At 33.8% G+C, this 13738-nt stretch overlaps 1 protein-coding gene and 1 pseudogene across 1 annotated transcript; one reads left to right on the top strand and one right to left on the bottom strand.

Moving 5' to 3' along the window:
- Nucleotides 1-5040: 5040 nt before the first annotated feature.
- LOC145619958 (disease resistance protein RPM1-like) lies at nt 5041-9054 on the top strand. The gene is made up of 2 exons (XM_081674632.1): nt 5041-5945; nt 7083-9054. Exons 1-2 carry the CDS (start codon nt 5041-5043, stop codon nt 9052-9054), a joined length of 2877 nt encoding a protein of 958 aa, XP_081530758.1.
- A 608-nt stretch (nt 9055-9662) lies between these two features.
- LOC145619957 (6,7,8-trihydroxycoumarin synthase pseudogene) lies at nt 9663-12974 on the bottom strand (annotated as a pseudogene).
- Between the last annotated feature and the right edge of the window lie 764 nt (nt 12975-13738).

Below are 13738 nucleotides of genomic sequence, written 5' to 3'. Positions count from 1 at the left end.
TCTCTCACATGAGAGCTTTTTAGGCTTGAAATTAAATGCGGATGTGACATGGGTCTCCTGATCATTCCCCACACGAAATATTTCACTTGAAAGTAGGGGATGAATGAGATTTGAACATGTGACCTCTGAGTCACGCTGGTTGTTGATACCATGTTAGTGGACCATCTAAACCAAAGTGATAGCATAACCACATATTCTTGGGTCCCAACCATCAAGTTGAGCTTTTGGTTGAGTTGATCCTCTAACAAATATAATTATGTGTCTACTTTGTATATTAACCTAACCTCGTGATTCTCTTCCCTTGTCATCAAAATTTAATTCCTTTGTCGAAGTATCTCATGTAACAAGTCATGCGCGTAAACGAATAGTCCTTGCACTTCCACTAAATTTTTTTCCATGGAGGCGGATGCACAATGCTTCGTACATCCGTTTTCTTTTTAAAAAGGCGGAATGAACATTTAGTTGTTCAGTAAAGAACATACATTTATTTTAAAAAACATCTAGCTATTTTATAAAGAACATCACATGTAGTTATATTGTAATGAATAGTTGTCTTGTAAAGAACATATAGCTATTTTCTAAAAAAAAAAAAAAATCAAACTTTATGTTCTTTATATATATCTAAAGAACATCCGTAATATTAATAAAGAACATGATAATTAGAGGTTGTCAACTTCAACCTGGCCCGATCCGGCCCAAAAATAAGGCGGGTTTGGGTAACCCTAAAACTGCATTTAATTTAAAAATCCAAACTCGACCCGAAAAAAGCTCGAAAAGCCCGTAATAATTTCCAGGTTTGGGCATGAGATATTATGTTAAGGCCCGGCCCGACCCGAATTTTTGATCACCTATAATGATAATTTAATGTAATGAACATTATTTTTAATCAACCACCATAATCTAAAGACAAAATTCAAAGAACATTTCAAAATAAACAATTAACATTATGTCATTAATAAAAGTATACAAGAAAAATCATTTTGGGCGACGGATGAGTTTAGTAAGGGCAACAAATCTTTATTTCGTTGCACATTGTGAATATTTTGTGCGACAAGATTAGCACTGTTGCCCTAAATTAAATTACGGACAATGATCTTCATTACTCGTCACCCATCATGACCTTTGGGCTACGACTTTGGTTTTTGTTGCCCAAAACAATTATTAGGCGACGAAATTTGATATAATGTCGTCCTTAATTTACGTTATGGGCAACGAAATTTTGGATCTTATTGCCCAGACATTTAGATAAAGAGGCGGAATTTTTAGATCCCCAAGTTTTTGCCGCTTAACTTTTAATTCTATTAAGTTGAATTCTCATAACCCTAGGAAACGCTATTTGCAGTTTGTTTTTTTACCTATAGTTGATTTTGCTAACTTATTTGAGTATACATTTTTTGTGTATGATGAATACCGTATAACTGTATGTTGAAGCTTAAAGGTTTTGATGATGATGAACTTAAACTAAAGCAAACTCAACTAATAAAGGTTTTTAAGTGTTTGATTAGTTTAGGTGAAATTGATCTTGGTGATGGAAGAAGTAACTTAAGCTGAGACGACATGAAGAAGTCTTTAAACAGAAAGTTAAACAAAGAAGAAGAGTTCTCTAACAAGAATTAAGTTCCTTAACAGGAAACGTTCCCTAACTGGAACTTGAAGACAGCATGCGAAGGTGTCAGCCTGGACTTTGAGTGAAGACACTTAGTCTGCGTGAAGCCCAAGTAACCTACTTATGCAAAATATATATGGCGCAACAATATTATTTAGTTAAGATTTTATCTTCTAGATTTATTGTTAAATATGTTAAGTAGGTTATGCACGAAATTTATTAGAAGCGTGACAAGTTGCTTGGTAAATAAAGATAAAATTGGAAAAGATAAAAAGACGAAGTAGATTTTATGAAAAGATTTTATTTAAAATTTGTTTCTTAAAATCGGTTTGTTAAAAAGATTTTATTCTTTTTAATATTTATCTTTTTATCCTATTTTTCCGGAAAAGATTTTCTTCAAAGGAATTTACTTAAACCGTGTTTTAAGATAAGACAAGTTATTTGTTTATCTTTTAGAAAACCTACTTTCTATACAAGTTATACTTGTATAAATAGTAGAGATCGAATTCTTTACGTTTTTGTGAGTTTATGCGTAAAGAAATCACAGAGCTTTAATTGAGTAAGTTTACCAAGCTTCTAACCTTGTCATATTAGTTTTGGATTTCGTGCATAGCTTGCCTATCATATACTAGGTTTCATTACTTGTATTGGTTGGGTTATTTGGGTGTTCTATATTTACATACAGTTTGTGTAAGCTTCTAGTGTGAGGCTGAGAGCTTTGTACTTTGGGAGTACGAGTGAATCTAAGTGTGGTACTTAGATTGGGTAGAATAGGGTTCTACTGTGTAGCAAGTTCATTCTGGAACTAGTGAGTAAAGGCCAGGTCTGATTATAGTAGGTTGTAACTTGGTGTTTGCCCTATTATAGTGACGTTGTTTGTGGTTGAAATCCCTAAGATAGGGTCGAAGTTTTACTTCCAGTTGGGCCCTGGAAGGTTTCCTCGTAAAAGCTGTGTGTCTTTGCAAGTTCTTATATGCATTGTTTTATAATTCCGCGAAAATAGTCACTAGGAACTCACATACAATTCACCCCCCCATCTTTTATTGTTCGTCTCTACTAACAATGTACAAGTGGTTTCATCTAAATTCTGGTATGTTGCATTGGTAATTTTTATTATGTTGAAAAGAAATTATTTATACAATGAATGTCTTGTGCATGTACTCCCATAAGAACTTAATTACATCATATCGACAATAGACAATTCAAAAGTGGAGTGGGAATGTAGGATTGGTTTTTAGTAACAGATCAAAATTCAAAGTCGATCACTTATTTAGTTGTATTATACTTCGTATCAAATATATATTCGACTAAAGAAGGATAAAGGTATCTAGTCCAATTTTTTTAAAAAGGCCTTAAATAAAATGTGCAGTAGTGACATACATACAAAATAACCTAGAACATGTACACAAATCTTATTAACACTGCAGTATATAATACTACGAAATATAATGAAAGGCGTCCTAGAAAAATACTAAGTATTTTGTTCACCTTCTTCATACGTATATATATAGTTCGTATTATTTTTATTTAATGCTACAAGATTTAGGTTTGAAATCACAACACAGGCTCATAACTAGCCCATGCCACTTTCAAAACAAATGATTTTAGTATGAGTAAAACGAAAACCGCTATTTTCCGTTGGCTCGTCGACTTTATTTTACTACTACGTATTTTTATTGTAGTTGCACTTAGTGACAAATAAAGCAAGTTCGTGGAATCACGCAAATTGATTTATAATAGTTGTCTTTAATTACTATCGAATACTTGTATTTTGCTACTTTTTTTTTTTCCTTCGGTTATACTAAGGATTTATTTATTACGAAGTACAAATTTACAACCCCTAATATATTTATTATAGCTTTTTGGTAGATACAATATTATAATGTACCACTAGATCATTTTGAAAAGCTAAGTATGTCCATAGTCTCATTTAGGCCCTGTTCTTTTCACCTTACAAAAATAATATTAAGTAAAAATAATTTCAGTTCAGTAAAATTAATTTCAGTTCAGTAAAATTAATTTCAGTTCAGTAAAAATAATTTCAGTTCAGTAAAAATAAGTTCAGTTCAGTAAAATTCAGTTTTCTTAAAGAAGAATTATAATGGAAAATCAGTAAAAATAATTTCAGTTCAGTAAAAATAATTTAATTTCAGTAAAAATAATTTCAGTTCAGTAAAATTAAGTTCAGTTCAGTAAAAATAAGTTCAGTTCAGTAAAAATAATTTCAGTTCAGCAAAATTAAGGTGAATCAAACAGGGCCTTAGTCGTTGTCTCCTAGTTGCTGATTTCATATTATTTCACCAATACGTTTTAAAAGTGACCAACTACAAATTAAATCGTTTAATTTTGATCAGTAGGAGGAAATACATGGTTTTGGGCCATGTCATGTTGTGTCTCACGTTAAAACAATCTAGTTCACTAATTGTGTGTTTTGAACTTGTGACATACGAAGTATACAATCTTCACTAGGCCAAATAAGACTTGATATCACGTGCATTGCCGCATATCATGTCTGTTCTAGTATAAACTCTACCTACTTTGCCATTTTTTGTTATGCTGAACCACACCATGGTATGCATGCATGCATGCCTTGTCGTATTTTTCCACAAATATATGATCGTAAACTACCCTACACCTAACGCCAACCTTAAAAAGTAATGTTCTTAATTGACTGCGTCATACCTACCGTCCTTTGAGTCTTTTGATATGTAAAATGTTGTCTTGACTCAAGCTAACCCGACCTAGTGTCTAGTGGCTACCGGCGTGACTACATATGTCTTTTTTTTTTTTAAAATGTAGGTGGGAATATTTTTTAGGGAAAGTTTTGAAAGTTAGTTAAAAACTATTGTCACTGATGACAGCTCTTATGAAAAGTCACTTGTGTGAATAGATTCCACATATAAATGATACTATCACTTCTTTTTTATAGCACCTCATATCATTAGTGGTTTCATTAATTAAAAACTCTAAATTAACCTAATTGGTTGTAATTACGGCAAAGGATAGAGAGTACGTTAGGTGAAGCATTAAATAATCCAAGGTTATTGTAAATATTATCCTCCAACTTAACTAAGATAGATTCCTATAGCTCAGTCAATTAATAATGGGCGAAAGCAAGCTAGCTAACTCAATCGATGAGTAATGGACGAAACCTTTACCAATTATTGTTGCATTGTTAATTATGTATGTTAAGGCAAAGATTCGAGAACTTTGATTTAATTAATGTAACGACTTCTTTATCAAATGTACTTGTCAGTCAACCCGTCCAATTTCTTTTATTACACAAAAATTATTCAAAACGGATTTTATTTACAGAGTTAAAAGTCAAAACGTGTCAACTCAAAAAAAAAACAGATAAAGAATTATATAAATCCCTATTAGCTGACACTTAACATATAGTAGCAACTATTGTGAGTTTGAGAAGCCAAGTAAAAATGGTAGAGGCAATTATGTCCACAGTTATTCTTAAGATCACTTGTCTCATAACACAAAAAATAACAGATGAAATTAAGTTTGAGGGGGGTCTTTCAAGAGAACTTGAATCTATTAAAAATGAACTACAAATCATAACAGCTTTCCTTAGAGATGCGGAGGATCGAGCCGAGAGAAGTGACTCAGTGAAGGCTTGGGTAAGGCAAGTGAGAGACGTTGCGTATCGAATGGAGGACGTTATCGATGAGCATGTTATGCTTGTATACACACGACTGCAAAATCAAGCTGACGAATTATATTGCTTAAGCTTCACCTTAAGCATACTCTCATGTCAAGCCACTCAATATATTAAAGAGTGGTTCCCACGTAGAAAGATTGCTAGCACTATTGCTGATATCAAAGCGGAAGTCCTTGAGATCCAACAAAGAAAAATATTGTACAATCTTGAGGTCACGGAGAAAAGTGGTCAAAATATGGATACGGATACAGATACAGATACAGGTACAAGTAAATCACCACGTGCACGTATGTGGCAAGATCCTAGAGTCGGATTTCTCTACCCTAGAGAGTCCGATCTTGTTGGGATCGAGGATCCTAAAGGTGAAATTTTAGAGCTTTTAGATTTGGATATGAAAGATCTAAGGTGCTCGATAATATCGATTGTTGGTATGGGAGGGATCGGAAAAACTACTCTTGCTTGGAAGGTGTACGACAACATAGAGATGAAGCGACACTTCTATGTACGTGCTTGGGTTAATGTAACTCAATTTTACAATAGGAAGGATGTGTTTAGAAGGATGCTTCAAGAGTTTTACAATAGTGCTATGCAACCTATTCCTGTTCAAGTTCGTCAAATGGATGAAATGTCACTAGTTGCTGAACTACGGACCTTCTTAGAAGACAAAAGGTGCGAATATTTATACTTAATTTCCTCGTATCTTTAATACTTGTAACAGTTTGACTTTTGCTCTATTTTCATAATTTTGAGTTCAAATTTAACTAACTTATTATCAAAAACATTTTACATGTAAGTGTGAAAAATGTTGTTAAATTAGTCTCAAACCCTCCCAACATTAATGCACTTTTCCAAATACGGATTATATAATTAGAGAAATTGATCGATGGCCAAAAAGTTATTTAACAAGTGTAAAAGTAAAACTTTTCTCGTGATTAGTTTTTTCCCAGTTTGCTGGCTAGACCAAACATAGGTTTTGTGCGAAAAAAAAGTCCAATGTTTTTGTTTCTGATAAAATTTAGCTTCTTCAAGTTGTTAAATGGTACTTGGTAAATGAAACATGTACAAACACTGAAAAACACACACAAAAAAATGCGTTAATACTCTTTTTGTTCCTAAAAGTTTTCTTTTAAAAGATTTTCAATATTTATCTTTGAGTATTAATATCTTCAACTGCATATGTGGAAGTAATAATATGTAAGATGACCTTACATGCATGCTAGCTATATTTCTTCTACTTCCTCTATTTCTTTTTATGTTCAACAAAGGGATATTATTTGTGAGATATAAAATATTCCTTTGTTGCACATAATTAAGAAACGGAGGTAATATATAAATCTTTAAATACAGTCAAATATATATATACTTCGTATATTTTTTTTTTTATTTAGATCACATAAATTGTTAGTAAGTCAAATTTTCAAATACGAAGAAAGTATATTCTTCTTAAACTATAAACAAAATTTCTTCTCAAAAAAATAAATAAAATGTAAATAATGTATACCAATAATTAATAGATCATAATCATGTAGTGATCATCCACTTAACTACTCCGTAATAGTCAAAATTCTAGCTAGTTGAAAAAAATACAATATCAAAGTATAGTCTAAAATAATACAAAGTAGAATTAAAACATTACAATATCAAAGTAAATTAAAATACTACATCCGTTAACTTTTAGTTGCAACTTTGAAATATTTTATATCTCATAAATAATATCTTAAAGTTGTAACTCTATTTAAAAAAAAGTTGTAACTAAAAGTTAACGGAGGTAGTATTAAATTATGGTTCATTGACCTTTCAAATTAGGTACATGGTTGTATTTGATGATGTATGGGAGCCGGAGCTATGGAATTACGTGAAAAACGCTTTACCCGGCGACGACAACGGTAGCAGGATCGTACTAACAACACGACAAGAAAATGTGGCTCTCAATTGGAAGGGATCATGGACTAAAAATCACATTTACAAGTTACAACTTCTGCCTCATAACAAAGCATGTGAACTCTTTTGTAACAAGGCATTTGAAGGCGGTCAATGTCCTCAATGGTTAGAAGAAGTAACACATAGTATTATTGCCAAGTGTGGCGGACTACCACTCGCGCTTGTCACATTGGGTGGTCTATTATCGACGAAAGCCAAGGCCTTTGCCGAGTGGAAGAAGTTCCGGGATAGTCTTGGAAGTGAGCTTGAACAAAATCCACAATTATCTAACATTTCGAGGATTTTGTTACTAAGCTACAATGGGTTGCCTCATTTTTTGAAGCCGTGTTTGATTTACTTTAGCATTTTCCCTGAGAGTTCGTCAATAGAGTGTAACCGGTTAATCAAGCTATGGATAGCCGAGGACTTCATTAAGGAGAAGAGAGGGATAACTGTTGAAGATGTCGCGAAAGAATATTTGCTTGAGCTTATTCAAAGAAACTTGGTGCAAGTCTCTACGTGGTACGATTGTGGAAGGGCTAGGGCTATTCGTGTTCACGACTTGTTACATGATATACTTCGACAAAAATTGGAAGAGTTAAATTTTGGTCAAATTTTGATGGCAAAAGAGGAGAATCATGAGGTTAATATACAAAGTAGACGCTTATCAATTCAAGAAGATAGTCTTAAAAAGGAAGCTTTGAAGTACATCAATAGTACTACAAATAAGTGCAACATTCGTTCTTTGTTCACGTTCGAAGTTAAAGAAGTAGCAACTACACTTATGCATAGCACATTCTTGAATAGATTTTACCTCTTAAAAGTACTTGATCTACAAGCTGCACCCGTCGAAGAGCTTCCTACGGAGATAGGCGAACTCTTTCTCTTGCAATACCTAAGCTTGAGATCTACCAAAGTAAAGAGAATTCCTAAGACAATAGGTAAGCTTATCAATCTCTTAACTTTGGATCTCAAGAAGTGTCCGGTATGTGAGCTTCCGGTTGAGGTTGGTAACTTAAGAAGGCTACGACACCTTATTGTGTATCAAAACACATGGCATAACACCTTGAAGGTTTGGGAGATACGAGCGGTCAGGGTACCGGAAGGTGCACTAGGTGGCTTGGAGAACCTACAAAAACTCGCGGATGTCAATATAGCCACTAGCGACGGCTTTATTGATCAATTATATGCCTTCAAGAAGCTTAGGTATTTGGCAATCTCGAATGTCAAAAGAGAGAATAGTTGGATCTTATGCAAGGCCATCGAAAAACTCGATTGCCTCGAGTCACTCAATATTTCAGTAGACTATGAGAGTTGTGATCCTCTGGACTTGCAACACATAACCTCACCGCCTTTACAACTTCAACGTCTCTACTTGGCTGGGCCTCTAGAAAAGTTTCCGGATTGGATAAGCAAACTTGAGAACTTGAATAAATTGCGATTCAAGGGATCGCGACTAGAAGATATCCCATTCGACATCCTTCAAGATTTGCCTAATTTGGCAATGCTCGGAATCAATAAAGATGTATACTATGGAGAACGATTAGTCTTCCAAGAGGGAGGGTTTAAGAAGCTCAAGGCCTTGTATTTTAACGCCTTGATCAATTTGAACTTAGTTGAAATACAATGTGGTGCTTTGCCTATACTCGAAGACCTTTTGATTACTCGATCTCCAAAGCTTAAAGAAGTGCCCAATGGTCTCCAATACCTTACTAAGCTTACTTCTCTTCGGATCGTTGAAATGCCGGAAGACTTTGTGGATAGTATTAGCTTGCTTCCTCATATCACTAAGCATGTAGCTGACATTCGAGTTGGATATCAGACTCCAACCGGAAATTTCATCTACAAGAAACTTTGAAATGAATGTTGTTCCAAACAATTCAATTGTTAGTGTTAAAAATGATTTGATATTATTGTTGTAATATAATGTTCGACCTTTATTGCTTGTTAGATGGGTAGTATTGGCTAATGTATTGTTTCCTCATACATTTCTTGTAATTCATATGCTCATCTTACGCAGCATCGTTTCATACCACTTTTAACAAAAAATTATATCGATTTATTGTAGTTGAGAAAATGATTTCATCTTGGTCATTAATATATAGTACAGTAATTTATAAAAATACCCAATAAAATTTAAAAAGTTCAAATTTCAATATAATCCACCCATCCTCTCAAATCAACAAATAGATTCTTACAAGATATTAATTATATTTAAACAACTTAAACTAAACATAACTCCAACAAAAGGAGACAATTAGACAAACAAACAAAAACAAATAAACTACGCTTATAACATACATTGATGCATGCATGTAGATTTATTTTACTTAGATACTAAAACTGAATTAAGCAAAGAGAAAGGGTAAAAATAGTATACTTTCGACAGAAATTGACTATTTTCAGCCTTACAAGACCACTGCTTGAAACTCGATCGAGGAGGCGGCATGTGCATATATATATCGATTAGTATTTGTTTGCAACAAGGTAAAGAGTGTTTTTCTTATGCATCACAATACCAGGGAACACGTTGTTGTCGATGTCTTCCTTGTTTACACCCGGAGGCAACTCCCAATTAAAAGAGTACAACAAATTGGCAAGCGCGAGCTCAAGGTTGGCAACGCCAAGAGAGTAGGCAGGGCACATCCTTTTTCCACGACCAAAAGGAATCATTGCAAAGTTTTCTAGCGCGGTTTTGACAACATCCACTGAATTCCCTAGAAACCTCTCCGGCATAAAATTTTCAGGATCCTTCCAACATTCTGGATCTCGTCCAATAGCCCATGCATTGATAAAGACCTTAGTTTTTGGTAGTATATCATATCCTCCTATAACACATTTTTGGACTACTTCTCGGGGAATTAATAATGGTGCTGGGGGATGCAGCCTAAATGTTTCCCTCACTACTGCCTTAAAGTATTCAAGCTTTGGGAGATCGATTTCTTCTATACAAATACTACCCCTTTTTTGTGCTGCATCCCTTAGCTCTTCTTGCACTTTTTTCATTGAAATTGGGTTCTTTACTAGCTCTACAATTGCCCATACTATCGTAGCTGTTGTGCTATTTGCTCCCCCGGCAAAAAGATTCTGCAAGCATGCATGTAAAGTTTTCGGTTATTTGAGTAAAATTCTTAGATAGCCACGATACAGTGTATTATTAAAGGATGTTCTATGGTAGTTGATAGAGCATTAAACATATTTTTGGGCCTCAACCATCAGCTTAAAAAGCTTTGGTTGAGTTATTATTAAAGGATGTTTTTATGATAGTTCACTCTTATTGTTATTAGTTATTTTACATTAGCTTTCATGTTTTCGTTCTAATTTTAAATTTCCCGTATAGGGATGGTTAATTTAAAATCTTTGATAGTTTAAGAATAATACATGCATGGAGCCAAATTAATAAATGTAATAACATTAAATTCTACATCGTTTTTCAAATTAACGCTCACGTTTAACTTTAACACTATTTACCTACCTCACTTTGTTCCAAGTTATGTAATTAGCTTATATCAAAACCAACTTTTACAAATAATCAAAAGTAATTTTGTAAGAAGTCAGATTTGATTACCAAAAAAGTTGCTTTAATATGGTCCTTTGTGATCTTAAATGGAAAGGAACTGTAATTCATGAGGCCAAGAAGAAAATCAACGACATCTTCATTATCTGAATTAAGCTTGTTATCACCAAGATGATCGTCGATGATTTGTTCAAAAAATGCGTCTAATTCCTTAAAAATCCTTTCAAGCCGTGAAGATTTCCCAGTGATCTTATCAAGTAAATTACCAACAATTGGGAAATAATCGTTATAAAAGAAAGCTGTAAACATATCTTCAACTTCATGTAGAAGCCTATGATATTTGTTTCCTAACATTTCTTCGGCATTGTACCTGCGTGCATATCAAACATAGGTAACATTCCAACATACTACCTCCGTTTCGCATTATCTGCAACAAAGGGGTATTATTTGTGAAATATAAAATATTACTTTGTTGCAGATAATGCGAAACGGAGGTAGTATTAAGGTTATTAGAAAATCAATGAATATCATATCATTAGTAAAAATAAAATGTCATTTTAATTTTAAATCTAATAACCCGCTAGATCGGATCTACCTAAACCCAATTACGTATACACAAGTAACACAACTATAGTGTTTAATCGAAATAATGACTTCTTTCAAAAAAAGAAATACTAAATGACTTGAATTGAAGTTAAAATAGCGCAATAATTTTTTTTTTTTTTGAATGGGACAAATAGGGCAATAATGGCATAAGAATATTAAAAAATTAAAGCTTTAATCATCACTACTTTGCTTAGGTCAATATATAGATTTTTAAACTGTACAAGTATTAATTAAAACATTATATTACAATTATTGTACCATCATGATTTTATGATGTGAAATGCGCATGTTAATATGTATATTATGGTCAACTTCGAGTCTTTTCATTGACTATAGTATAAATTTTCAAGATCTAGTATGTACTTTCTGATTAATTAAACTACACGGAAATTAAAACGGACCATATATGGGCATATAGCTAGTATCAAGGGGTATTAATCGCATTCATAATATCAATATATGGACCATAAAATTTGAATAATACTAACACTAGGGATTTAACAAGCCAAGCATGCTCGTGAACTACTCGATGCTTGGCTCGGTCAAAGATTAGCTCTAGCGTGCTGAATCAGGCTTAGGTTCTTACTCAAGATCTTAAGAAACCTAGTCTAAGCTATATCCTTAACTCGAGTTGAAAACTCATGAACAAGCTCGATTTTTTTTTTTTTCCATATATGTATATTTTTATAAAACACTTTGTAACCTAATAAATTAATCTGTTAAAATCTGGGCATTGAGAGTTATTGTCATACTTGAGCCATATTTGAGGGAAGCCAATCATCAATTAAAATATATTGATAAATACAGGTACATTTAAGGCTAGATCGAGTATATGATGATTTAGGCCAAGCCCTGAGCCGAGCTCATGTGTAAGGGATTTGAGCTCAATTTCCAAGCCCGAGCTCAGCATAAAGTGTTGAGCTCGAGGCTTGGCTTGTTAACAACCCTACTTGCAACCTTACATGCATGCATGCATGCTTGCAATGCAAGTTAGGTTAGGATATGCATACATGTATGTAATCCGTAATAAACAAAAAAATTTGGCATGGAATAAATAGCAAGCATACGTACCTCTTGCCAAAACTGAATCTACTTGCGTCTGCGCTTGCATAACTAATAACCAATTCATTCAAGTTGATGAGTTTAGAAGCACAAGACAGAGAAGAAACCTTTTGAATAAGCCTTGAGACTTCCTCCTTTCGAATAATAGCAAAAGGTTGCATGTTTTTAGAGCTTATGAAATGAGCAGAAATTAATTTCTTCATTTCTTTAATATAATCACTATACGGACCAAACCCTAAGTCTAATAAGTTATAGGTAACCTTTTTTCTACCAGTTGTTACTGGTCTATCACATATGTATTTGTCATTTGTATGCAATGCCTCTTTAGCCAACTTTGATGATTGAATCACAATCATTGATTGATTCATCCATCGAAGCATCAAAATCGGACCGTAGGTCTTGCCTAGCTCATAAAAATGGGTGAAATTTGTATTTGAGGGGCTAAAGTGGCGGGGGTTTCCGATTATAGGAAGCCCTTTTGGGCCGGGAGGAGGATTGTAAGCTTTAGTTTTTCGATTTTTTGGAGGAAGAAGAAGAATCAGAAAGATGACAAATAAAATTGTCACTAATAAGATTTCTAAGGAGACCACCATACTTCGATTTTTTTTTTTTTTTTTTTTTTTTTTTTTGGTTATCTCCTAAGTAATTCTTATGGCTATTGTTCTCGCCTTCACCCTGCAAGAAGAAACATTATATTTATAGCGTTGGCCAGGAGGCATGCACACAATATTGCAATAATTGTTTATTTAAAAAGAAAGTAATACTACTGATTTAAAATTTCCATTATAGAAATCCGATCTCAATATAATATTTTTTTTTTGGCATTTGATCTCAATATATTATTATTCACAATTTTTTTATATGCGGCCTGTTGTACCGTGTAGCAGGGGTTACTTGAGTTTTCGGGGTTATTTGAGTTTTTCGGTCAGGGATTACTTGAGTTTGGGGGTTACTTGAGTTTTTCGATCAGGGTTACTTGAGTTTTGGGGTTACTTGAGTTTCTCGGTCAAGGATTACTCGAGTTTCCAGGGTTAATTACTTGAGTTTCTCAGTCAAGGGTTACTTGAGTTTTTCGGTTAGGGGTTACTCGAGTTGCCGGGGTTACTCGAGTTTCTCGGTCAGGTGTTACTCGAGTTATAATTTTTTGTATGCAGCCTGACCGAGAAACTCAAGTAACCCCTTACCGAGAAACTTGAGTAACTCATGACTTAGTAACCCTTAACCGAGTGAACCCCTCGAGTAACCCTTGTCCGAACCCCTGAAGTAACCCCTGACTGAAAAACTCAAATAACCCTTGATTGAAAAACTTAGGTAACCTCTAACAAAAAAAACTCGGATAACCCCTGCCGCATGGTGT

The sequence above is a fragment of the Chenopodium album genome, chromosome 27 (assembly GCF_948465745.1).
Source record: "Chenopodium album chromosome 27, dcCheAlbu1.1, whole genome shotgun sequence".
Lineage (NCBI taxonomy): Eukaryota > Viridiplantae > Streptophyta > Magnoliopsida > Caryophyllales > Amaranthaceae > Chenopodium > Chenopodium album.
The sequence above is the reverse complement of the archived record's forward strand: the minus strand, read 5'-3'. Positions and strand labels throughout refer to the sequence as shown.

Bases quoted from the DNA above. Each gene is read 5' to 3' on its own strand.
- LOC145619958 (XM_081674632.1), top strand. From the start codon at position 5,041: ATGGTAGAGGCAATTATGTCCACAGTTATTCTTAAGATCACTTGTCTC. The intron at 5,946-7,082 runs GTGCGAATATTT...CTTTCAAATTAG, and splicing joins ACCTTCTTAGAAGACAAAAG to GTACATGGTTGTATTTGATG.